At 40.7% G+C, this 27,240-nt stretch overlaps 2 protein-coding genes across 18 annotated transcripts in view; one reads left to right on the top strand and one right to left on the bottom strand.

The window, feature by feature from the left end:
* Positions 1–1,333: 1,333 nt before the first annotated feature.
* On the top strand, positions 1,334–27,224 carry RBL2 (RB transcriptional corepressor like 2). 8 transcript variants are annotated; one of them, XR_015700813.1, is made up of 23 exons: positions 1,334–1,604; positions 3,250–3,380; positions 4,607–4,807; positions 7,011–7,075; positions 11,279–11,407; positions 12,315–12,475; positions 12,581–12,645; positions 13,385–13,571; positions 15,565–15,731; positions 16,404–16,537; positions 17,424–17,527; positions 17,869–18,006; positions 18,522–18,686; positions 19,227–19,338; positions 19,990–20,262; positions 20,762–21,036; positions 21,608–21,784; positions 21,954–22,025; positions 22,430–22,544; positions 23,586–23,869; positions 24,308–24,475; positions 24,752–25,118; positions 25,274–25,410. XR_015700813.1 is itself a non-coding variant. In XM_087740996.1 (22 exons), the coding sequence occupies exons 1-22, from the start codon at positions 1,413–1,415 to the stop codon at positions 25,442–25,444; spliced, it is 3,486 nt and encodes a 1,161-aa protein (XP_087597122.1). In that variant the 5' UTR covers positions 1,336–1,412; the 3' UTR covers positions 25,445–27,224. The 8 variants fall into 8 exon arrangements, 7 of the variants coding, with proteins under 7 accessions (XP_087597122.1, XP_087597124.1, XP_087597129.1 ...); XM_087740996.1 differs by lacking the exon at positions 24,752–25,118 and having other exon boundaries at positions 1,336–1,604; positions 25,274–27,224; XM_087740998.1 differs by lacking the exon at positions 24,752–25,118 and having other exon boundaries at positions 1,337–1,604; positions 16,404–16,513; positions 25,274–27,224.
* The window catches only part of AKTIP (AKT interacting protein), a 34,174-nt gene continuing 25,626 nt past the window's right edge, over positions 18,693–27,240 (bottom strand). For 7 of the 10 annotated variants that reach the window (XM_087741013.1, XM_087741006.1, XM_087741005.1 and 4 more), the window contains one exon: positions 26,491–27,112. The gene's annotated coding sequence lies outside the window, so the exon portion shown is untranslated. Of the gene's footprint in view, positions 18,988–19,344; positions 19,749–20,948; positions 21,086–21,183; positions 21,319–26,490; positions 27,113–27,240 lie in introns of those variants that run through there. The other 3 variants (XM_087741008.1, XM_087741009.1, XM_087741007.1) reach the window with 3 other exon arrangements.

The following is a 27,240-nucleotide window of genomic DNA, read 5'->3' as shown; positions in this document are numbered from 1 at the left end:
ATACCTCAAAGCAGCTGCTGCCTCACTGCAAAGTTCACAGCTCCTCCATGTTAAAAAAAAAGAGATGCAAGACATTAGATACAGCCTAACCAGTAGTTTTTAGTGTTACAGTGAAATGGGCAAGACCCCCAAGTTGTCCTGGCAGGCCAGGGGGCTGCAGGCATGGAGAGACCCTGCTGCCATCGCCATCTTCCAGCGCCAGGCGCTCTCGCTGCTGGGTAAAAATGCATACTTGCGTCCTGGAAAACATCTCAGGTTAGCTATATCATCTTTTCTTGGCATTTCTTTGTTCCTCTGAAGCTCTCGTTAGCTTTGAAATGTTAGTAGTACAAAAGCAAACAGGCATAGTCAATAAATCTCTTTTAATAAGGTACAGTCTGTTTTACTGCTCTCTTAATTCACATGTACCTGCTCTAGGACTGACCTCTCCTTATGGCTTATTTTTGGGAGTCTCCTCCCTGCTCAGCAGGGCCTTTCGCTCTCACTGTGTCTTTCCAATGTGTTGCTGTTTGTCCTTTGAAAACTGCCATCACCTGATTCACTTGCAGTTATTGGGACAGCCATTTAAAAGTTTTGACTCAAACAGAAGTGATTCAAATCAAACTTCCATCTTTGTTATTGTGTGACCTTGTTTTGAAATTGTTTTTCTTCTTTGTAAGGGTCTAAAACTCTTCAAATGTATTTGCAGACCTGAATGCTGTTGTTTCTGCTTGGGTGTATAAAAGCTGAGCGCAGCTGCCTTGAACAGAACTTTGTCGTTTGGTTTTATTTAATGGTCTCTTATGATAGTTAACCACCTATGGTTTTGTTTTGCTCATGAAGATCTCGCACCCTTACAGCGTGTAAGTGACCAACTGGGGGAACAGCTCCGGAACGCCCTCAGTGCTGGAGCTCCTCGGCGAGGGGCGAGGCCCCGGGCCGCTCCGCTCCGCACTGCCCCGCGAGCGAGGCAGGGCCAACGGCCGGGCAGGCGCCAGGCCCCGCCCCTGCCCCTACGGGCGAACCCTCCTCTCTCCCGGCCTCCCTCCGCCACATCGCACCGGCCCGGGGGCCCCTGCCGTTTAACGGGGGCGGCTGGACGGCCCCGCCCGCGGCGTTCCTGGCCGCGGCGCTGCTGCCCGTGACGCTTACGCGGTGACGGCAGCGATGGCGCAGTGCGCGCTCCCGCTGCATTCTGGGGGCCGCCGCGGTGCGTGCTGGGAGGGGAGGCCTGCGGCGTGGCGGGGGGCGCGGCGCGCCTGCGCGGGGCGCGGCGGCGGGCGGGCCAATCAGCGGCGGCGGCGCGGCGGGGGGCGGGGGCGGGGCCCGGCGCCGGGGTGTTTGGATTCGAATGCGCGTCGCGAGGCCGAGGGGCGGCGGCGCAAGCGCAGTGTGCGGCGGGGCGGCGCTGCCCCCTAGCGCCGGGGCGCGGGATGCCGGGCGAGGAGGAGGACGAGGCCGAGCCGGGGGCCGGGGGGGCCGCCGCCGCCCCCTCCCCGCCGGCCGAGGAGGGGGACACCCGGCAGCGCTACGAGGAGCTGTGCAGCAGCCTCAACATGGACGAGCGCGCCCGCTCCGAGGCCTGGCTCAGCTACCAGAGCATGAAGCGCAACTACACCCTGGAGGTGAGGGGCGGCGGGGCCGGGGGGCCGCGCTGAAGCGGCGGGTGGGGGGGAGCGGCCGCGCTGAGGCGACCGGCCCTGGGCGGGCGGCCCGGCGGGAGGGAGAGGGTTAAGCGGGGGGGAGGGAAGGGGACGGCCCTCGAGGCGCGACGGCGGCCTCTCCCTCGCACTGCCCGGCGCCGAGGCGCCGCCCGGGCCTTAGCTCGCAGCCGAGCGAGGGCACGTTCCGCCCCCCCGCCCCGCGCCCTGAGCGGGGCCGCCGGGGGAGCGGGGCCGCCGGGGGAGCGGGGCCGGCCCGCCGTCGCGCACGGAGGGCGCCCGCTGCCGGGGGTGCGCAGGCGAGCGGCCGCGCAGCGGTGCCCTCCAGCTCTGAAATGGCAAAAAACCTCTTAATCCCGAGTCACAGCGGTGAAAAGGCGTGAAAAGCAAAAGCGATCGTATCGCTGTAGGCTTTCAGCTGTTTAGCTGACAAACGCAGCATAGCGATCCCGGCGAACGTCTGTCAGTAGCTGTTCATTGCCCACGTAGAGGCTGTCAGCGCAATTATAATAAATTGGGGTTTGCGTGAACGTGACACGAGACTTCGTGGATGGTTAAGGGCGTGCAGGTTTTGTAACATCACTCTTCAAACGGCAGCATGAAGTGAGGCACCCGCTGTGTTTGGGAGCTGCCCTTTAGCGGGTGGCTTCTTAAAAATAAAGGTGGTGCTTACGATAAACGCGCGGCTGTCCGGCGTTGGTCGGAACTCCGCAGGGCTTCCCGTTCCGCAAGCGGGCGGCTGTCGGCGCAGCCGGAGCCCGCGGAGGGCGGCTGGCCGCCCCGACCCGACCCGACCCGACCCGCCCCGCCCCGCCCCGCCGGCGGCTGCCGGCCCCTGCCGGCCGCGGGAAGGCGGCGCGGCGCTGCGCTCCGCTCCGGCAGCGGCGCGGTCACGGGCGCTGCTTGGCGCCGCCGGAAACGGGCCGAGAGGCTCGGGAGGAAAACTTGCCTCTTCCCCGACGGCGTGTGCTCGCCTGGCCCCCTGCTACCATGTAGCCCAAGAAACGCACAGCATCCCATTCCGTGTTCCGTGCCCCCTTTTTTGCTATTTTTTTTTCCATTAAAACCTATTTTTTAATCGAAGAGGGAGAGTAACATCTGAAAGGTTTTCATTGGAATTAATTTCCGTCTTTAGGTACCAGATTGAGTAATTGTTCCGTTGTGTAGTACAGAGAAAAATGGAAACTATGCTTTTCTATTCCCACTCTCTTTCAGGGCAGAACAGTCTGATGGCAAGGGACTGTAGCTTTTATATTTTTTCCGTTACACCAAGGCAATACAAAATGTTATTACAGGAGAAGAGTAACACTGAAAATATATTGTTAAACTTTGGGTCCAGTGTGACATTTATAAAGGTAACTAGTAACTATGTAATTTTAGTTTTGACACAGTTCAATGTGAAGTATCTGTTTAACACCTGTTTTTCTTGTCGTTAAAAACACAAAGTAGCTCAATGAAACTTTGAAACAATGAATCAACTTTGTCACTGGTTGAACTTCGTGAGTTTAGGACACAGGTCTATCCTTTTTCTTGCTGTTGGGTCCATAGCTGAAAAGTATGTTTTTCTCTTCGATGAAGTCTTTTAGATGCCTGGTGTTTTAATTCACAGGGAAATGATCTGCATTGGCTAGCGTGTGCCTTGTATGTGGCTTGCAGAAAAGCGATTCCAACTGTGAACAGAGGGACAGCTGAGGGAAATTATGTATCCTTAACCAGAATTTTGCGCTGTTCAGAGCAAAGGTAACTTTTCTTTCTGCTAATTTTTGAACACTTACCAAATCTCAAAGACTGCTTATCAGCTTGTGAAATTGAGAAATTGAGAACAAAGGCTAAACGTCTTTCTTGTTTCCTGCTTTTAAAGATAGAATTTATATCATCAGAATCTTTGTTATAGCTCGTTGCCACAGAAGTAGGACAGTTCCATTTGGTCATTAGTGTGTTGTAAAAACACTGGGTTTCAAAATCAGAGATTGCCTTCCCTCTCGCAAAGGAGAAAGAAACCAGTCCCTGAAAAACAGTCTATTTTTGAAGAGTGTGCAAAATGTGAACTTCTCACACGAGAAAGCATTTTTAATTGGCTGTGAAAATATTCACACAATTTATTTTCTTTTTTTTTTGTAAGAAAACTTCACTTTTCACATGTTCTTTCTTTATGAACCTAAAGTCCTGTCAGAATCTGACAAACAAATTTGTATCAAATGTTTATGTCCATAAAGTAATGAAGGAAAGCTTCCTGAAACAATTGACTCTATTTATTAGCAGTCTGATTGTTCTGTAACCATTTAGTAGATTGGCAAAAAAAAAAAAAAAAAAAAAAAAAGTTCTTCTGCACTTTTTCTCTCCATCTCCTTTACTGTTGGAGCATTGCTATTGGTTTAAACAATACGAAAGTGTTCCTTTAAAAACTTTTTTCTTCTAAATCAGAAATTCAGGGAATTGAATGTGGATAAATAGTTTCTGTGATCTGGGCTGTCAAAGACTAATAACATTGAAAAAGTAGGGGTAGATAAAGGAGTGAAAAATTAATGAAAGCCAGATTTATGAAGTGAAATTTACTGTAACTTACATTTTTTTCATACTTTGTCAAATCTTCTTAGCATTGTAGAACTCAGCGTTTGTTTTATTAAGTTAATAAATTATTCAGAAAAATGAAGGAAATATGATTTTAGAGTAATCTGACTTCTGGAGCTGATTGTGTCTTTGTGAGGAAAAGCCAAGAACTGTGAATATATAGTTAACGTGGTCATCAACTGAGGATATAAAAATATTTTGTGAGCTGTCTGAGCTCATCCTTGTTTATGGGTGAACAACTGGCTCTGAGTATGTAGTCACATTTGCAATACCGCCATTCTATCAGTAGTTTGGGAAGTAGAAATTGCACTTTTGTTGTAAATAAAGAAAACGTATGGTATATTTCTGAAAAAACAAACCGGAGCTTTCGGATCTAACCCGTTTGGTATTTTCAGCTTGATAGAGTTTTTTAACAAGATGAAAAAATGGGAAGACATGGCAAATCTACCCTCCCAATTCAGAGAACGAACTGAGAGATTAGAGAGAAACTTTACCGTTTCTGCAGTAATTTTTAAGAAGTATGAGCCCATTTTTCAGGACGTTTTCAGATATCCTCAAGAAGATCAACCTCGTCAACAGAGAGGAAGAAAACAGAGGTACATTTCTGTTATTTCCAGACTGATTTGAGAGTATTACTATTACAAAAGTTGCTCAGTTGTTTTAGTTGTATTTTTGAATGTATTTTCATAGTAGTTCTTTATAATATCGGAGTTGGTCTGTCTGTCCTTGCTCGCAGTAATTTTTGGATCTTTTTTTCAGTTTGCTGGATCTGGCAGGATGTGGGAAATCCCAAACCTGTTACGTTTCTATGATTTGGGGGGGCGGGGAAAGGGGACAGATTAAAATCAGCCTGTAGACAAGAGAAATATTAGTATTTCTAAGATGGGAAAGGCTGGACGATTTGATCATTGTACGATTAGTATAACCTCAATAGCTCATAGAACAACTGAGCCTGTTTCACTGCCTAGAATAGACACAGATCTTCTGGATATTTTAGTTTATAGTAGAAGCTTTATTTCTTTGCTACTGTTCATATTAGGAGTGCTGTGAAAATTATGTGCTGGCCTTCTTTTCTGGTTATTCTGATCTCAACAAGATTTTGTCTGTTTGTGCCAGCACTTAACACAACTTGTGATTTCTCGTGGCAGTTAGTAGAGATTGATTTATTCCCGTTCATTATTTCTTTCATCTTCACTACTGTGAAGTGCCATTGTTTGGTTGCTTTTGTAGTTTGTTTGGGGTTTTAAAAAATATTTTATTTTGCTTTTTCTAATATTTACAAGCTATTTCTTATTTGGGTTTTTTGGCTTTTTTTTTTTACCCTTGATGTTCTTGTGGCCATAACTTAGTGACATTTGTAACCAAACATATTTGAATCTATAATAAAAGACAGGATTGTGCCTAAATGATTTTGTTGAAGAATGCAAAAGGTGAGTAAGCTGGAATTGGACTATAGATGGAATAGAATTATGTATTGAGATGAATATTTGCACATGGTGTTGAAATTAAGATACTGCATATATAATTCCATGATTAGAAGAGTAAACCCTGCTAGTTGGTTAGCTTGGATGGTAAGGTGTGAAGTAATTTTGGAGATTAAGTTGGAAGATGGTACTTAATAATTTTTGTGTGAAATGTCTGTTGATTTTGACCTTTAAAACCATTCTTCACATAACCTGATGGACGATGAGCTGCGATACATGAAATAGCACTTCCAGTGATATGTTATATGGATACAAGGAATGATGTTGTGGGGTTATAAAAATCGGTGCTAGGGAAGGTTTGTTTGGTTTGGTTGTTTTTTTTTTAAATACACGCAGTAAATACTTGAGCATTGTGTCTGATTATTATTTAAAAAAAAAAAAAAAGGATGAGTTGATTACTCTGTCAAGACTTTTGTGTTACCGAGAACACAAACTGAACATACTAGCCAGAAAAGTGAAAGTAGGAAGGAGATTCAGGAAACCTGTCCAGTATGGTGTATGTGGCAGTTATTAAGAAATAACAAATCCTTAATAGCTGCAAAACTTTTGATTTAAAAGGGGCCTCATGAACAAGTTATTTGATTTGAAAGCGTTTTAAACAAAGACCAGCAGAGGAACTTGGTTCTAATAAACATTTAATATATTTCAAAATTCTGTATACTGTATAAAATCCTGTACAAAATGCTTTACATTAGTACATAGATGACACTCTTTTGAATACACAGTTCTGAAAATCTTGCCTGTACTGAGTATATTAACATCAATGCACTCTGCAATGCGTTCCTCCAAGAACATGTATGCATGCTTATATTACTCAGAATGCTTAGGAAGAAGGAATTTCAGCTCTGGCTCTCAAACTATTTTGATTGACTGTATGTACCATCTGTTGTATGAAGAAGCAGAAATAACATTTTCTGTAGATTTAAAATTCAGATATTTACCTATTCTTTGGAACTAAGATCACAATTTTGCCTTAAAAGAAAACATTTAGGCCAGCCATGTTTAACGTTACATTTTCAGTAATTTTCTGCTCAAGTCTTGGCCTATTTCTAATGGAATCTGCTGCGTTGGACTGCCGTAGTGACATTTGAATCATTACATGCAGACTGAGACTGGGGTTCCTCTTGTGTCTGCACTAAACCAGTGTGCGGCTTGCTTTATTATCTGTTGTCAGGTTTGTGTGGAAAGGGTTTAAGATTTTGGCCACGCTATAGTAAAGCTTCATTTTCTTTTAGAGTGATTGAATGTTGTACAATGTTGTATCAGTCTTAATTCATTGAGCTTATTGGGTGTCTTCTGTATTTTTCCCCAAAAGACGACAACCGTGCACTGTGACTGAAGTTTTCCAGTTTTGTTGGGTGCTGTTTGTTCATGCAAAAGGTAAGAGATTTGAAAGGGATTAAATGCTGCAAACCTGTTTTTGTTAGTCATTATGTTATATAAATCCTTAAACACTGAATAGCTGCAGGCATTTCTGAATTCAGAAATGCCTTTAGAGAAGGGGCCGTCTCAGAACAGCCTGAAGGAATGTATTCTGTTTTAATTTCCCCAGCTGTATGTTTTACCATCCTTCTAAGGTAAGCTATATGTCCAAATAGTTTGGTAGCTTTTATGTGGAACATTTTTACAAAATTTCCAGTATTGTGGAGATTAATGCTGTAATTTCAAGGGAAAAAGTAGCTTAGAATTTTAGTGAATTCGTATTTAGATGTTGTTGTAATTACCATAAGGTGTATATGTATGTTTACTAGGAACAAAGAATATTTAAATTCCTCCTAAGTTTCTAGCAACACTGAAAATATTTAATGAATTTTTTCCTACAACCTAGTAAAAATTTATCATAAAACTCTAGGTGTGAATATTTTCATGCTGGTATCACAGATAGCATTCTAATTCTTTTGATAGCCCTTATGCCCCCCTGCCTTTTTAAAAAATGAGCACACGGCAGTTGTATCAAATAACCATACGCATTACCAAATAGGTCTGCATATGCCTGTCTTGCAAGCGTGATTTTCTCTCGCATTTTGGACATAGCAGTATATATATAAATGGCTGACTCTCTTGAAGACTCAGATTCCTTTGGAACATGTAACTTTCCTGTTAATATGCTTCTGTAGAAATAATGCAATGAAGAGACAATATATTGCAATGTATGTGTAAACTTTGTCATAAGAGCAGCCTTAAAGCTCATAAGAATAGTAGAGGATTTCAGCAGTGTTTCTTGATAATGACTGATGGGAGAAAAAGCCACAGGAGGAAACTGGATTAAATCCTTATTTTAGGCTTAAGTTGTTCAGTCATATCACATATAGTCTAAAGTCTTTGCTCATCAAACATGAGTCTTAAAGAGTTTCTGCATACCTAGGGCTTTATTCAAGTACTGCTTGGATGAGTGTCCACTGGGAATTCTGTATAAGTAAGATAGCGTTTTGAGGAAAATAAAGACAAGATTTATATTCCCCACTGAAAAGAACGTCTTTGGAGGTTCAGGTCCACTGGTAATTTCCAGAGACTTCTTATATTTTTTTGTAAGATAACTTCTAGTAGAAGAAAACTAATAGTTTAATTTCTACAAGGAAAAGGATAAAAGGAATTTTGTTTTGGTTTTGGGGTGTGTGGTGGGGTGGGTTTTTTCCAATTTTAAAGTGAATCAGTGTTAAAATTTCTGCAGTGTGCTGTGATTTCCTTAATTGACTGCTTTTGAGGATAGGACAGAGTAGGCTGTCACAATATTGAATTATCTGGCACTAATTCTGTTCAATACAGATTAGCATTTCTCTCTACACTGTACCACATTGCAGAGGGTTGCCAGCAGCTCCCTTTCAGAAAAGTTACTGGCAATATTACTGGACCCTCAGCATCACATCTTTGCACAAAGATCAAAGAAAGATGTGGTATTGCATGAGTGCTGTACTGAATGCTGTATCTTATGAAGAAGATGCCTTTTTCCAATAGGCTGCAAATTCCACTTTATTGGGGCAGAGAAATCTTTCCTAAACAAGTATGTTGCTTGCACTATGATTTTCATAATTTTTTTTATCTTTTTTTTTTTTTTTCACCGCAGAGTAGCGCTCTTAAGCAGCATGAAATACCTATTCCTATTCTACTGAGTCCAGAGGAGAGTTAGTACTGTACTTTATTTCCAGTCAGTCAGGACTGTACTTCTTTAGCACAGTTAGGCAGCTGAGAGAGTAAGGAGGTCAGTCTGAAAAATCACAGATTTTTCTTTTCCCTTCTATAAAATCCCCACTTCTATGGGTAGATTGGACAGTAGACAAGGTGCAAAGGGACTTTATGAGTCTTCCTATTGCTAAATTATTGGTTAATATGTTTGAGTAACTGCATCATCAATTAACTACATGTTAATTACAATTAAGTTTCAGACATACAAATTAACTTTGTAGAGAATGCCATGTAGATAACATAGCCAATTAAATTTTACAGGAAAAAGGAAAATTTACAGTAATTATAAACTGGAAAATTAGGAAGTGACTAGTGGTAAATTTATTAAAGTGTGGCAGCACAAAAATGGAAACTAAATGTTGACCATTTAAGGCATTAAATATTCATGGTAAGTTTTGTTCGCTGTGTTTTGAGGGTTGGCAGTAATCCTTATCATGGCAACCGCACATCAGTGGCAAGTTCAGGCTTGTCTCTGTGATATTTCTGTAAGCCTGAAGATCATTGCGTTCAGTTTCACAAATGGAGAAAACATGGGTCTTGTTTGTACCTTTGGTATACACTGCAAAGTAAGATAGCGACTTTGTTTAGCGATACCACAATTCTTGCATACTATTTGGAGGAATTTATCTTTAAACTCTCTATCTTGACTTTTTTTCTTTCTTTAAAATGGAAATGAAAAAATATATTTCTGCTGCACTGAGATAACTGTTTTTTATTATTTGGTACTAGGTTGTGAAAGGGAGTAGTAAGCTATTGTTTGAAATGTCATTGGCAAGCCATTTGTGTGAAACTGCTGGTACTGTAAAATTAGATTGCTTTTTGACTGTGCTGACAGTAATGATTGCCATGCTAGACTTCATGGTTATGAAAGCAAACCTATGTTACAAGAGTTACTTCTTTAAGATGTTTATTGATTAATATTTTGCTGTTGTATTTATGACTTTCATTGCTTTGTGGTGAGCCTTTAATGATTTGGAAATAACTGATAGATGTGTACAGTTAATTCAAATTTCATGTAGGCTTCGTTATTTTAAATAGTTCCAATCATCTGCATTGAAATATTTTTTCTTTTAACAAACATGGAATCTGAAAATTGAATATAAATTTGAACAAGCTGGGACGTTACTGGTAGAAAAGTAACAGCATAATTTAGAGAAATTCTTTAATCATATATCCATTTTGATGTGCTCTAATTGAGTTTATTAGTATATGATAGATTCCTTCAAAGATTTAAACCTGTTCTTCATAGTGGGCTCAGCTAAGTGGTTTGGCGCTTACCTGAAAAAAAAAAAAAAAAAAGAGTAGAAGAGTTATTGCTATCGAAAGAGTGATAGAAAATCATGCTGTGCACATAAATTCATGGAATTGTGATTTATGGTAGTAATTAACGGTACAGTTTATTTTACAAGACTGTTTTTAGCTATGGCCATTCCTCTAAAGGAATATCATAAAACTAAATGAGTTCAGTAAAGAGTAATGAATCTGAATATAATCTTTGTGAAAGGTGACAAAAGAGTGAAGAGGTTACAAATATTCTTTTCTGTAGGAAAATAAAAAATACTTTAGAGGTATATGAAATAAAGCTACATTGTAAACCAGATCAGAGATACACATTTTAACTCTTTTGTAAAGCACAAGAGAATTAAAGTTAAATTTATTACTGTTTATAATGAGCATGCCTCCAACAAAATTTTGGTAAAGAAAAATAATCTTCTGACTTTGATTTGAATATAGACTCATTCTGGAGAATGGGGGGAACTGAAGGAGGGGGCAGTGCTTGCTTTTTCTAGGACACCTTGGGTTTAGCCTAGCAAAAGTTCAAATTCTTTACAACACTTCACAACAATGCAAAATTGGGGAAAAGGAAAGTCTCGGTCGGAAGCCATTCTTCCCCCTTATGCGCCTTTAGAACAAGATTCTGCTTCAGGCAGATGGAGTAAGAATCTGTTGAAGGACGTAACACTGCCAGACAGCGGGGCTCGCCTTGCCAGAGTGATGGTAACAAATTGTCTTCCTTGAGGCAGTTTGCATTACACAGTTCATGCTGCTTCAAGTTATTTGTGCACTGATTAATCAGATTACTGTGAATGAGGGAGTCTGCAATATCATGTTTATCAACGTTTTGGTAAGGTTTGTTTTGAAAGCTGCACAATATGTTTGAGTTCCCACACAATTGCTCCTGTTCCTGAAAACATATTTTGCTATTATATTTGATATATTTTATTAAGCATGTGTCTGTTTTACTACCTGTGTTTCTATCCAGATATTTACAGTCACCGAAGTCTGTGTTTCCAAGACTTCATTGTTGATTGTAATACAAATATCAACAGTTTCTTGGTTAAAAGAATTCTGAATCTGTGCTAATTTTAATTAATGTCTTATGTCTTTCTAATATTGAAGGTAATTTTCCTATGATCAGTGATGACTTGGTCAATTCCTACCATCTCTTGTTATGCGCATTGGACCTAGTGTATGGAAACGCTCTCCAGTGTCCTAACCGTAAAGAACTTCTGAATCCTAGTTTTAAGGGTACGTTGAAAGAAACTATCTGACTTTATCCAAAGTCTGCAAGAACTTCTAAGGCTACTGAAATTAGTATGAATCTGTGTGGCAGAGAATAAGTTGAATAATATTATTTTGAAATATGTGGGAATTAATATTTTCTGTACCTGGCTACACAATCAGATTTCTGTTCATGTAGTATGTAATAACAGACTACTGAATTTTGTCAGTAATATAGTAAGTCAAGAATTTAATTTACTATGGAAATACCATTGAAGGAAGTAACTTTCAGTTAATGACATTTTAATGCCAGCGAAAGAGTGCATAATGACACAGTCATTACTGGACGCAGTCAGACTGGAGAGTTCCCGTGAGGCAGCAGTTTGGAAAGATCCAGTGCTCAAATATGAGAGTGGCAACTTGATTGTTTCTCTCTCATTTCTGGATTGCTGCTGTTCTCTTTCTGAACAGAATGGAAACGTAGGCTGACTTGATAACCACAAATGCAAATGAATAATGAGAAGTTTCCATTGAATTTCCGATGTAATTCTTTCCAGCCTTATACTTCATTTTTAGTGCTGTACAGTATCCGCATTTCCTTTGCAGTGCTCCGGATGTGAAATGGGACCATTATCTCAAATTTATTTGAATAAAGATTATAGTGCACAAGTTTTGATCTATTTTCTATTACAACTGATATTTTTAATTTTTATCACTCAATATCTAATTTTTTTAAATTTGTGAGTCAAAGTTGACTTTTGATAACATTATCAAATTGAGTGGGCATTATATAACTAATAGTTCCTTCAAGGGAACTGATTAGTTTACCATTTTAATTTCACACCAGCTAGACTACGCAGCATAGAATTTAAGTTTAATAAGAAAACAGGATATGGATTTGCAAAATTAAATAATATAATATTCTTAATTGTAGGTCTACCTGAAGACTTTCATAGTAAGGATTATAAAGTATCGACTGATCCCCCTTGCATCATTGAAAAACTGTGTTCATTACATTATGGATTAGTTTTAGAAGCAAAAGGCATAAAGGAACATTTTTGGAAGCCATATATTCGGAAGCTTTTTGACAAAAAGGTTGGTCAATAAACTTGTAACGGAGAAAACTTTCTCCTTACTGATTATCTTCACAACCTTTTTAAGAACTGAAATGTCCATCCTTTGTTCTTAACTGTCTTACAGCTTTTGAAAGGAAAAGATGAAAATCTGACTGGATTTCTAGATCCTGGGAACTTTGGAGATAGCTTGTGAGTCACTGTATTGGTGGTTTGGTTTTGCATTAGTATCCCTCTGTAGTACAATTGCACTTGCGTTATCATCTGTATCTTAACAGTAACACTAGCTAGTTGACTTGCGTATTTATTAATGTTTATACATTACATTGCGTTTCAGTTCCTTTTCTTTGAGGTGGTGTGGTCTGAGGCATATTTGAAAGAGGAATGATTCTTCAGGGTGGTGTTACTTGATGTCTGCTTTTTTCCTTATGTTTCTATGTTTCCTTGATTTTTTTTGTATATAACTCAAAGTGTTAGTATGAAAAAGATGTGGGAGCACGCTGCATGAGTGGGAAGTGGGAGGGAAAAATTGGGTTTGGTGGTATTTTTTTCTTTATAAACTTAGAGATGCTTATGAGTAGGACTTATTTTCTTTTAAATGGTATGAAAATGGCAGGCGTAGTTTATGACGATGTGATGCTGCGTAAGTTTTGAGGAGTTTCCAGCCAAATGCGAGTTCTCAGTATTTCATTGTTGCTCCTGCAGCTATACTAAATGGCAAGCCATCAGATGTAATGGAAAAATAATGTCCTTGCCACTGTCTTGTTTAAGATATTGTAGATTTTAAAGGAGCTCCAATGCTTAAGTCAGGGCTAAAAGAAGTTCTGAAGTAGACTTCAACAGGCCAGAACTGTGTTCATTCACAAGCAGGTGAACAAAGCACTGTCTAAATAATGAGGGGTTTGTATCTGTCTCTTCCTTTCTGCTATAGCAAAGCTATCAACAAGGCCTACGAGGAGTATGTTTTGTCAGTAGGAAATCTCGATGAGCGGATATTTCTTGGGGAGGATGCAGATGAAGAAATTGGAACTCTCACGAGGTGCTTAAACACAACTTCAGGAATGGAAACAGCTGAAAGAGTACAAGTGAAGCATAATTTGCAGCAGCACTTTGACAGGGTGAGTATGACATGGTCTGCATTGCTGTTTTTATATGGAGAAGGAGTTGAGTTAGTCTATGTCTGATGAAGAGAAGCAGCTACTAAAAAATTACCATCTTTATTGTTTAAGGTGATCTGGGGGTGTACACAGCATAACTGAGTTAGATTTTGTAATTGATTAGATACGTTGTTTACTTTTGGGGTTTTTGGACAGAATTTCTCCATGCATTTGGGTTTTCTTTGATTAAATCCAGTATAGAGAATATTTAGGTAATTACCAAAATAAGTGTCTTGAGGTGAAGATTGTTGAGCACAACAGAACAGCCAGTTCTCCGTGGTGGTGTGGCAGGTGCTGAATTGTCCTGCACCCGCTGGGGCCCTCTGGACCTGTCTGTCCCACTTCCCCTTCCCTCACATCTCTGACCCATGTGCAGAGGTTTTGTTTAACCTATGCAAAGCTGCTCAGCGCTTTGCTCTATGCATTTTTTTTTTTGTTTCCTTTTAATAGATATGCTTCAGGTGTTAATATTACATGTTTACAGTCTTAGTTAAATCACTAGGGAATGGTTTTCACCTTGCTTGCCTAACAGCATGATACATAGATATGTCTTTATATATGACTAATAAAATAGCGTAGAATATGGTCTTTGGGAGGATAAAGAACACTACATGTTTCAGAACAATAAAGTGAAGACCTATAACATTATCAGGGCCTTCGTGTGACTAGAGTAGCTTTTGAAAAACAGGCACTGGCTTTGAATGCATATATATATATATATATACACACACACACACACACATATATATATGCGTGTGTATATATATATATATGATGACAGAATATCAAAATGGTTCTGAAGATGGAAAAGATATCTTAAAGGAGAAAGGACACAAGACAGGCAAATAAAGAAGGATATAAGCTGTATTAGCACAATTAGATTAGAGAAAGCAAAAGGGTAAAATAGTCTAGATCACTGAAATAGTTAAGTGATCTTTTTCCAGAGAGAGCTGGTTAATGGCTTTCAGCAGTCTTGAGAGAAAAGATCAAAATAACCTTATCTACATCAGTGCAAGCAGTTAATTCTTTGCTTCTGATCTACTTAAAGAAATAATCAGCCACTGTTTTGCTGGCATAGTTCTGGGTGCATAACTCCTGTAGGTCTCTGTCGTGGTGAAACAGTATGGCCTGTAAGGCAGCAGCTTGCAGCTGCAGTGCTTGTGCTGTCGCATGCTCTGGGAGTCCAGGGCAGGGCTGGGGGAACCGTCTTTCCTGGTAGGGTATGGAGACAGAAATAAAACACACTTCGGAGCGTGGGGGGAAAATGGGAGGAGTACTGGGAGCTGGACTTCGTGGTGAAAAGACTGCAAAATGTAATGTGTTCATTAAAATAAGGAAAACATTTCTTGGTTAAGTAATTGTGTGCTTGGATAATTAGAAGATGCATCATTGTTGCTGTACATTAATTGAAGGAACCTCCTTCATGTTAAATTATTTTGATATGACGGACTGATCTGATGCAAATGAATTAAAATGCTACGTGTTACATTCAGGAGGGCTTTTCCTGTAAGAGTTAAACGTGCTGAAAGGAAACCCTGGCTGTGCACACCTTTCCTGTGAGCTACAGCTGCCTTTGGTACTCAGGGGATAGGAGGGCACTGCTGGGGGGGTTTGGGTTCTGGTTGGTTGTTTTTTTTTTTTTAGATTGGCCTAGTTCTTTCACACTTCACTCCCAGTATCTGCGTTTTCAGTGTGAGGTCACGTCCTCTCTGTTTATATGTTTATACGGTACTATTTGATACAAGTATCCAAGTGACAGAGATGAGCCTTTCATTGCTGACTGTTATCTGAGACATGAACCAGTTTGGGCTTTTTGATTCCTGGTCTTTTTTTCCAGGCATATATCATAACACAGGGTAAGAAAGCATTCTACAAACACTTCAAGGTTACGACCTGTATCTAAGCTTTATAATAATGTACAGTTTTATGCCTTATTTTTTCTGTGTCTTTTTAGTCCAAATCACTTCGGATTACAACCCCGCTTACTGGCCGCAAGTATATTAAAGAGAGCAACCCATATGTGACGCCTGTTTCCATAGCAACATACAGTTTGAGCCGCCTTCATACGATGCTGGCAGGACTGAAAAATGCCCCCAGTGAAAACCTGGAGCAAATACTCAGGTAAGTTTGATGTTTAGCTAATCAAATAATTCTATTTTTTAAATAGTTTTAATACCAAATGTTAATGCTAAACAGTGTAATTTGAAGTGTGAATCAGTCTTGAAAGGTTCTGGAGTAAAATAGGACCCAGAGAGACATTTACATTTCAAAAGACTTTGTTCTCTTTACTTAGACACCTTTGTCCTTAGGAGATTGATGGCTGTAAAAACATACAGCGTTTTAAACCCAACAGTTCTGAGCTTCTTTAACAGCAAACTGCTCACACAAAATTTTCAAGACTTTTCTTCTTCCTAACTTAGCAAATCTCACTACCTAGCAAATCACTCCCTACTGCAGCAGATTCAAAATAAAATTCATTCTCCATGTAGATAAACTGTTGGCTCAGGCACAATATATTTTTAAAACCATTTTTCTATCACATGAAAAATGTTGTTTATCCCTGATCATGAAAAGATGTGCACATTTATTACAGTATATACAATAAGAATAATAATATGCTGTGGACATTTCACAGTACACATACAGTTAGGCACATATGGGTGTGCTTGTATTGCTGTAGAGTTTCTTGCTTTAATCATATGATAAAAATAGTTGTAGGGTTTTTTGGTTGTTTGGGTTTTTTTTGGTCTTAGTAGGAATAGTATGTTGAGAATCTTTAGCTTTTATTTTCAGGGCATGTTCCAGAGATCCTTCTCAATCCATTGCAAACAGAGTAAAAGAAATGTATGAAGTATACTGCCAGAGCATGCAGTCGGAAGGAGAATTCAGTAACTTTTCCAAAGGTGGGAAACATTTTAATTATACAGGTAAAAATTAAAAAGCCTGTAAACACGTTTATGTCTTGTAAGTAACTTACAGTTTTACTTTCAGGTTATGCTTTAGCACAAGGGTCTTTTCTATTACTTTTGTCTTTTCCTGGTATTCTTAAGGCATGGCAAATTTCAATCCTGCATACAACTTTACAATCAGCCTTAGCTTAAATCACCGGAATTTGATGATATTTTCCGTTCTGCAGAGGTGAAACAAAAAGGACTCTTAAGGGTACCATTTTTTCTCTCCATTACAAGAATAGCAATTTCTGTGACAGTAATGAAAAATCTGCCTAACTGTCGTCAAGTCCCACAAGCAATTTTGGCTTACATACAAGGATGGGTTAGTACAGATATTACTAAAATCCTGCCAGTATAAACACAAAGTATTATTTGCAATGTTGTCAAGATTTGTGAAGTGCATGAAGACGGATTAAAAATTAGGAAGATCCTCTTGACCTTCTTGTTTCTTAACAGGGCCTTCCTTATTTTGTATTTGTTCTTGTCAACATAGTTGCTTCAGTGTTTTCTGTTGCACGGTGCAAGTTGGATCCATATAGGTGTACTTTCCAAACAATGTATTTTCTGAACTTGAAATCTGTATATGATAGCAATTTAAAGGTTGTTCTTATATATGGTGTCTCCATCAAAATCTGGGTTCAGTAATAAGTTATTCTGCTCCGCATTCACAAGTCACTGCAGCACAGGAGAGAGATTCCTAAGTTAACTTTAAATTCACTGAGTTAGTCCTGAAAGTAGCGTAGCCACAGCAGCAGAGAAATCCACACAAGCTACTAAACTGTTGTATCTCTATAGCTTAAGATAAAGAATATAATTCTTTTATTGCATTTCACGATATTGTTTCTATTTAAAATTCCTGCAGATGTTGCTAGTAAGCATTTCCGTCGTGCTGAGGTGCTATACTACAAGGTCTTGGAGTCAGTCATTGAGCAAGAGAGGAGAAGACTGGGAGACGCTGACTTATCTGTAAGGAAAACTAATCAAATTGTCCCTCATTTTTAAAGCTGAATCTACAAAAAACAAAACCAGTTGTAGAGTAGAATAGACAACTAATTAAAACGAGGGTGAATCTCTCTGAAAAGTAGTCTGTAAGTACACCTGAATGGAAGAAAAAGTGTACAAGAAATCATTTGTATTTGCAAGCACAAAGGGATATGAAATTTTTAATGAGGAAAGATGGCCCGTTTTGGATTCTGTTCTGTCTCTTACAAAATCAGACCTCTTGCTGTTGAGGCAGAATAGAAAGCATTTTACTGTTCTACAGTTAGACTGCAAAGTAAGTACTAAACTTTGCAATTCTCTTGCAGGCAATACTGGAGCAAGATGTGTTTCATAGATCTCTGCTGGCGTGTTGCCTTGAGATAATTACCTTTACGTATAAGCCACCGGGAAACTTCCCATTCATCACTGAAATATTTGACATTCCAGTTTATCATTTCTATAAGGTAAAGTGTTTGATAGCTAGAAATGCTTATCAAGTCATGAGTACTCTATTGACTTATATCAAGTAATCTCCTTACCTAGATGGTAACTTACACATGCGCCCTTCATTCTCAGCTTTGCCCCTTTTTGTATTGAAAACATATGAACCCAAGTGTCTGTCATTTGGGGGCGTGTCTTGGGCATTTAAAAACCAAAAGACTGTTAGCAGTTTAATGCAGGAGCAGTATCCAAGTATCTAGATAGTAACTCATGGATTATCATTTTATCATGAGCTATTGTTGCAGGTATTCTGCAACAGTGCTTGACATGTTTGTTTGTTTGTTTATGAAGGAAGATACAAATATCTGTCTCCTGATAAAACTGCAAGACAATGTATGATTGAGTCACAGTAATGCAGCCTTAATATTTCTAATAGTTTCTTCTTCCTTGAAAATCAGGAATTAGAATTAGATCTTGCTGTCAGAAGCAATCCATGAAACAACTACGTTATATTGATCATAACCAATCCACCTTACAGGTCATTGAAGTTTTCATTAGAGCAGAGGATGGACTTTGTCGGGAAGTAGTGAAACACCTTAATCATATTGAAGAACAGATCCTGGAAAGTATGGCATGGAAACAGGAATCCATATTGTGGGACAGAATCCGAGATAATGAAAACAAAGTTCCTAGCTGTGAAGAGGTGAGCACTACTTCATACGTTTTACATAGTTCTCCTAATCAGCCAGGGCGGTAGAGAGTGGACGTTATACCCTGAAGGAGAGGCTTCACATGTCCAAATTTCAGTTTCACCCTACAAGCTCATCAGCGCAGAGAAAACAGTAAATGTAGTGTGCTCTGGCCTGTTCACTGACCTCTCTGTAGAGACATCCAAAATGGAGACATGCAGCTGAGATGACTCTCACCCAGTATTTGCATAGCGTAGCAGAACAGTGAACAAAATGGACGAGCAGGGAAGGTTTGGACCAGTCACACTTTGATTACTAGACAAGAAGAAACGTGGTAAAAAAGTATAGACTTTTAATTGTAGTCACAGAAAGATTATTGCAGTACTGTATCTTCTGGAGGAGTACAATCACTACAAAGTTTCGGTGTTCTCATTTTTATTTTTTTCCATACAGTTTTGCTGTTCAAAACTTGTAGTGCAGAACCTTTTAAAAATCTGTTATGTAGTCAATCTCTCTGTAATACAGACACTCTACTAAAAGTATAAATATTTTAGGTAATGCCACCTCAGTATTTTGAAAGATCTGCTGGGAACAGCGTTGTAGGTTCACCACTGACACCAAGACGAATAAATGAGGTTCGCGCTGAAACTGGAGGACTAGGGAAAGGTGAGACTTTTTTAAACATAACGTATACTTATGCTGCTTAGACCCTGGCTTTAATTTTTAAATCTACGTGGAGTACAGCAAGGGAGCTGCTTTAATGTCAATGTACAGTTAATTGCAAACACACTTGTAAATGGTATTTCTTATTGCAACTCCTATAGTTAAGTCAGACGTCTAAGACCAATGCATTCATTATTTCAGTGCGAACAAAATACTGTTCTGAGAGGGCGTTTTCAGGATGTTACATACATGAACAGGACACATATATATGTATACATATGTATGTGTTAAATGGTATTTATACACACACACTACTTATGTTCTAACGGGTAGCACTTGAACAGTTTGCTTTATTGTGACACCAGAACAGAAGCTCCACTATGTATTTAGTTAGGTGAAGTCCCAAACTTTTTCTGTGGAAAAATAAAACAATACATTACCTTAGAAGATTATTAAACACAGTGTTATTTGAGATTCAGTCATCTCTAAAAGCAATCTGTAAGCCACAAATGCAGACATAAGGAATTTTTAAAAACGTTTCCTGAAGAGCTTTGCATGATGTATTTTGGTGCTCATTAGACTTCTGTCACGTAGTTGTATAATAAGGGATTATACAACAAGAGTTACATACATGTGTGGTTTTGTAATCCACAGGCCTTTCATCCTCTCCCACTACCCTGTATGACAGATACAGTTCTCCTACAGCCAATCCTACAAGGAGAAGACTGTTTGTCGATAACGACAATACCTCCGACAGCGGAACTCCAGTAAGAGTTTCCCAGCAGCCCGTGGTAAATACGGTGCCTGTGCAGAACATGAATCCCGAAGCCATGTCAGTAACTCCAGTGCCCGGCCAGACGCTGGTTACGGTGGCGACTGCCACCGTGACAGCCAATAATGGGCAAACTGTTACAATACCAGTACAAGGTAAGAGAAAAGCTACTGTAGATTTATTCAGGCTTGTTCCCATCAGAGTATTAGAGCGCCGTAAGGGGGAAAAGGGGGAACAGTACGCCAGTGGAGAAAAAAGTATATTTAAGGACTCATAATTGGGAAGATTTGTATGACTAGATAAGCAGAAGAGAACATGTACAGCACAAGGATGTTCTGACTGCCAACATCTATTTTATAAAACTTAGTTATTTCAGTAAGCCGCCCTTCCTGAACTAGCACAGGATGAAAGTCGCATTACTATTAAAAATGTAGTTCAATTTCATTATCTTCTGGACTTTTCATTATAAGGAGACAAAAGTATTTTGATGAAACAATTTCATATATAATATACTAAATATATAGTTACAATCAACTAAGAAAAGAATTACGGAATCCTTAAAACAAAAACAACAAAAAAACACAAACCACAACAAAACCACAACCACCCCCCCCAACTTGCTCTTATTTCAGACTCTCTTTTCTTAAATTACAGGTATTGCCAATGAAAACGGAGGAATAACTTTCTTCCCAGTCCAAGTAAATGTAGGTACCCAGCCTCAGGCCGTCTCTGGTCCCATTCAGCCTCTCAGTGCCCAGACTCTTGCTGGTACCCTGAACACTCAGATGAGTGGGGCAACACTGCAGCTACCAGGCCAGTTAACTGTTCAGCAGGTCTCTCCTGGAGAGCAAAGACAAACCCAGCAATTCGCCATTGCCACGTCCATCAGGCCTCGGAAGATGGGCTCGCTTTCCCTCTTCTTTAGAAAGGTACTTTTCAGTCTAATTTGTGCTTTGCTGAGTTTCTATTTTGGTAAGTCTTCAGTGATTTTTAAAATATGGACTTATGATCAGTAATAATAAGAGAATCTTCAATTTCAAAGTTAATCTATAGCTTTTGTCTATTCATGGACATACCTGAAGAGTAGTTTTCTTATGCAGGCAACTTTTCACTAGCAAAGGAGTAGACTATCACCACAGCCACCACGGGTTATGAAGTAGAGTATGTACTTGGCCAGCAGGTACTTCGAGGTGTCCGTTTTCTTTAAGGCTCTTCAAAAGAAATTATTCACCTTTGAGACATTCTGGTTTATGCAATACAGTGGTTTCTGTAGGCTGTGCAGCGCCCTTCCTGCACTCAGGATAGTTCATATGTTTTCTTGGCATCAATACCAGTACTGGGAAGGTCTATGTCTTGTAAGCAAAAAAGTTAAATTTAGTTATTCTTCTTTTGGCTCATCATCTGCACAAGTCCTACGGGGCGTGCAAGTCTGAACTACCCTTTAGCTGGGTAAGAAAAGCGGCGTTGCCACGGCCCTAAGCACAGTCTGTGTTTCAACAGGTGTATCATTTAGCTAGCGTTCGCCTGCGAGATCTCTGTGTCAAACTGGATATATCTGATGAGCTGCGGAAAAAGATCTGGACATGTTTTGAGTATTCCTTGGTGCGCTGCCCTGAAATCATGATGGACAGACATTTGGATCAGCTGCTGATGTGTGCCATCTATGTAATGGCTAAGGTAAGGTGAATAAAGAAAAACCAAACAACTTCTTTAAGACTTAATATTCCAAAGATTACAATTCCTCAAAAAAACCCCGAAACCGAGCAAACACCACACACAACAACCCCCAAACTAACAAACAAACCCACAGGAAAACTATTAACCTTTTCTGTTCGTCTACTCTTAGGTTACTAAGGAAGACAGATCATTTCAGAACATTATGCGCTGCTATCGGACACAACCCCAAGCCAAGAGTCACGTAAGTACCGTTAGTATTAAACAATATGGTGCCTGGGTTATTAAATGCCTGAGTTCTATTTTAGGAATGGATCACTTTTTGAAGTAACATTTAGTATTAAATGAATGCAGTCTGTGAGCCATTCTCCTCCAAAGACAGCAGTCATATCTAAAGTCCTGCACTACTGAAAGCTTTTTATGCTAAACTATACCTAAAATAGAAAATATCTTTACTTAAAGCCTAAGGAGGCAGTGCCTATTGGATAACACTCCTCTTAGGAGGCTGTATTTTCCCCTGCAAGAAGCAATTTGATACCAGAATGAAGTTTCTAAAAGGCAGATATAGCATGCAGACTGTTGTTTCCTGACTATGTAACTGCACATCTAATCATCCTTCCTTTGTCACGCTCCTCTCCTTCCCTGCAGGTATATCGGAGCGTCCTGATAAAAGGCAGGAGACGCCGCCGCTCTGGCAGCAGTGATAGCAGTAGCCAGCAGAACTCACCTACAGACAGAAGTAAAGAGAGAAACAAAGAAAGAAGTGAGTGATTCCGAATTCCAGATGTTTAGTTTTAATTCCATTTCCAAAATAGTGTGCGTAACGTAAGAGTTGGATTTGGTGTCGTGCCAGCCCAAATAGTTCCTTCTTTGGTAAACTTGGCCACAATTAAGAATATATTGATAACATTTAAGAGTTGCTATAACTCAAGCTTAATATTGACATTTTGACAGCTTTGAATCTGTCACCACATGAGCTTACCTTAAGAGTTTACCATGATGGCTGGCCTCAACCCTCCGAGTTCAGTTTGTACACCAAAGAAGGTGTCTTTGCAGAACGAAAGGAAGTCAGTGCCGGCCCGTGTTCAGTTACTCCTTGACTTAGAGCCATCACGGAGCTGCAGCAGTTTCTTTTGCAGTAGCTGGCTGGCTTCAGAGACAGGAACAAACCAGCCACCCGCAGCAGCTGTTTTAGCATATCTGACATCTCTCTCCTTGATATTTGAACTAACCCATTTTCCTTGAATTAACTTTTGTAAAAGCAAGCAAATAAGCGATGCTGTATATTCCTACCACCAGTTTTCAAGATATTTAAGAGATGACGGTATAAAGTGTAGGTATTACTGTTTTCTGTCATAGAGAGGTGGCAGGGAGGGGAGGAAAAAAGTATATATATTTTGCAACTTCCCACATTAAACCAGCAGGAAGTATTACCAAGCCAAATATTTCTACTACTAACTGAAAAAGACTGCCGTTCCTCATTTGAAATTGTGCCAGCTGGCAACAAGAAAGAGCTACTGTTAGAAGTATAGCACAAATGCCTGAAAAATGGAGGTTTAGCTCTGCTTATATTGTGATGAAACTCAGCTTATACAGAAAAGCCACTTGCAGTTTATCCAGTAAGAAGTCAGAAATCAAATGTGTTTCTGTACACACACTCAGCCGTTTGTTGGTCTTCAACAACATCCTGCGTTTTTGTGAGGGAAGATGCTAAGGGAACAAAATGAGCATTGCCGGTATTGACACCGGAGCCACGGCCACTATGCTGCGATTTAAACATCTGGAACGCAGTTTTTGTACGCAGCTGAATGGCTGGGATTAATGGGACTGAAGTGCATTCAACAGCCGCGGCTGAGTAAAGGCGCGATCGCTCTCACCGTTACAGCCAGCAGAGACTCCAGCCCCGTGATGCGATCCAGCAGCACCCTGCCTGTCCCGCATCCCAACAGCGCTCCCCCTACTCCGACCCGACTGACGGGTGCCAACAGCGACACCGAGGAGGAAGAGCGAGGGGACCTTATACAATTCTATAACAACATCTACATCGAGCAGATTAAAGAATTTGCCCTGAAGTATACTTCAAATGCAGTAAGTTAAATGCTGTGCCTTTCAGTAGTAAATAGATTTTTTTTTTACCGTACGTGCAGTGAAGTACTCTGAGCTAACCTCACTGTAAGCAAACTCAAGAGATTGTATTTTTTTTATGACAATAATTTCGCCTCAGGGACGTACTCTGCTGCTGAAATACAAAGCACTTTCAGTGCCTATTTGCTGTTTCCTCCTGTCTGAAATACACAGCACTGAGCAATGTCATCCGCCAGCCTTGGACAGGGTTAAAAAAGTAAATAAACACCTAATCTGGCCTAACAACATGACGAAAATTGCATCTATTCTAATACGTACGGTACGACATTAGTGGAAAAAAAACCCCAAACTGTGTTTAAGGTGACAAACTTACAAAAGCCTTACTATAGCAACACCCGAGATCAGACACCAACTAGTGAGCGATTTTCATTTTCTCTTGAGCAGACCGATTCTCCTCCGCTCTCGCCCTACCCGTTCGTAAGGATTGGCTCCCCTCGCAGAATACAGCTGTCCCAGAACCACCCGGTGTACATCTCACCCCACAAAAACGAGTCTACTCTCTCTCCTCGAGAGAAAATATTCTATTATTTCAGCAGCAGCCCATCTAAGGTGAGACTAAAGGGTTTTAGTTTGCTTTTATAAATCCTTAATTCTACCTTTTCTTTTTGGTAGTGAAATCGGAGAAGAGTGTGCAACACGCCTTTCTGTTCACATTGTTTAGCATGTACTCTCTCACCTAACGCTCTTCAAACTGTCAGTTCAGCTATCTCAGAAGCTGTAAAGCATATAGGTGCCGAAGCTACTTGTGTACTTCTAAGAGTTACTCTTTGTACTGGTACACATGGAAGACACAGGAGGCGCGGCAGTGGTACCCTTTGCTTTCAGGTAACAGATGGGTTACGCGGTACGGAGACTGTTCAAAGAGCAGAACGTTCAGTACCATCACCTGCTCTTATCGACCTAGTGGGGAAAAAAAGCCTCAACAAATGGCTCTTAACATGAAAAGACCCAGCAGGCGAATATGGGATAGGCTGAATCCTGTCACCTCTGGTCACCAAGCGAAGTAGAAGTAGAAATCTTCCTGGAGAAGCATCTTCGTTCTAGGAATTGTTGCCTCTCTGGTGTAAGCCAACAGTCAGAACTATGGCTGGAAGGCCTTTCAGCTCTACCTGCCTTGAGCCAACAAGCGTGCTCGAGTCCTACGCAGACTCTAGCACGCAGTAACGGAAAGACCAGTACAGGGATTGAAAAGGTTAGTCTGGCACGGGAAGCGCTTTGTACAGCACAGGTCTCCAGAAAAAAGCATATGTAATCCTGTCGGAATGCAGTTAACAAAAAGTCACTTCATATTTTGGTAGTCACACTAAGGAGAGGTAATTCTACTTTTTTTTCCCCTCCTCTCTCCAGAGGCTAAAGGAAATCAACAGCATGGTTAGAACTGGAGAAACTCCAACAAAGAAGAGAGGCATCCTCTTGGAAGATGGTACTGAAGCGCCAGCCAAGCGAATCTGTCAGGAGAATCACACTGCTCTGTTAAGACGACTACAAGATGTAGCAAATGACAGAGGGTCTCACTGAGTCCGGCGCCCCAGCACAGGTATGGCCTCTCTGCTGCTCCGCTGGGCCGGGCTGCTCAGCGCCGCACATGGATTCTCCAGGCCTCTGCAGGTGTCTCCGGCCAGGCCCTCCTCTGCCCACCCCACCGCCCTGCTCGCACCCGGCTCCTGCCAGACCACGCTGAGCCTTCGCGCTCGTCAGGAAGGGGCAGGAGGAGTCGCCCGCGACAGCCAGGACACGCTTCAAACCCCGCGCCCCGACCTCGCCCCACGGTTAAGCTCATCACAAGGCAGGACATCCATCGCCAGGCTCTGGCTTCGGAAAGCGGCTGAAGAGCTTTTTAGTGCTTGCAGAACGCAGCCCTGGCAGGGCTTTCTACGCTTTCTGCCTTGCAACAGGTATCTAAATCCGTTTGCTCTGACCAGTTCCCTCACACTGGTTTTATCAGTGCTTCACCATTTTCATCTTTGGACTAGAAAGTTATACGTGCAGCAGACCTGGGAGCGCTGCGCCACGGTAACCGTATTCAACCGTGTCTTGGTTTTTACAATAATGACCTCCACAAAAATAACGACTTCCAAGTAATATTCTAGCACTGTCCAGTTCTGCTCCGAAAGGGAAGATGGGAATAATCTTTTTAAGCCCTGAAGGAAGCTGCTTGAATGGATCCTTTCCGTATTCAGGATGTTCCGTGTGCCCCTGAAACCCATCACGTTTTGCTTTAAGGCTTGGGCACCTCGTTGTATAAAGGTAGATAACGTTGGTTGTGCATTGGTTTTAGCTGTGCAATGTTTTAAAGTGAACTCATGTTCAAAAGTGGCACTTTTGATAGGGCTGTGAAGCGTCATTTTTAAGGCCGATTAGTTTTGCTGTATATTTGCAATGGCACTTTCTAAATGTGAATATTTTTTTCAAAGGCTGACTTCAGCTGTCTTTCTGTATTGAAGCAGTTTGACTTTTGTATTTATTTTCAAATTGACATCCCACAGCTCCCCTCTTCAGCACATGGCATTAAGAATTCATTGTACCTTGATGTACACGCAGTAACGAACGCAGGAAGCGAGGGATGTTTGCTTTTTTCAAGGAATTTTATACGCTTGTAATGTTTCTTCAGATCGCTCGTCTTGAGAGTCCGGAACTGGCCACCTCGCCGCCTCAGCAGCGGGACGGCGGTGGCCATCTCTCACAGCATAGACTTAGCTTTTCTGTTTGTTTTTAAAGGACAGGGCTGGGGGGGTTGGTTTGGTTTGGGTTTTTTTAATGGACTAAATCAGGCTGCCTGGGAGAAAATCTCTCCCCTACTAACAGGGTAAGAACGTGGTGCGCATATTAGACTGACTTACTTACTAGTTGTTTTCATTTAAAATAGTTCCAAAATACCAGATGTCTTAGGAAAGCATTAAACACACTAACAGCCGGTACAGCATACCAGTTTACTCCTGTTCCATGACAGGACTGGGGACGATGCTGTTGTTGATGATGTAACATGTAGCACGCTTGGATTCTAGACGTTTTTATAAGGAAGCCAAAAGTTAAAAGCTCCGTGTTCTCAGTCATTCCTGCTCCTCTGAATAATGGGAAAATTTAGGACTTAATTCCACTGCAAATTCAATTAAAGTAAAATAACAGCGTCTTTCATTCTTACCTGCATAACAAAAAGGCTGAAGTCAAGAAATTGTGTAGATGTTCCTGTAAAAATATTTATGAAATTGTCAGACAATTCTTGTTACTCTGTACCATTTACATTACTTTGTATGAAAATATCGCAAGTGTATTTTTCATTAAAGAATTTATAAACTCACCATTTTATGTTCTTG

This window comes from Nipponia nippon, unplaced genomic scaffold, assembly GCF_047370975.1.
Source record: "Nipponia nippon isolate SJK-2023a ecotype South Korea unplaced genomic scaffold, ASM4737097v1 scaffold_7, whole genome shotgun sequence".
Classification (NCBI taxonomy): Eukaryota; Metazoa; Chordata; class Aves; order Pelecaniformes; family Threskiornithidae; genus Nipponia; species Nipponia nippon.
This window is presented reverse-complemented; position numbering and strand designations above follow the sequence as displayed.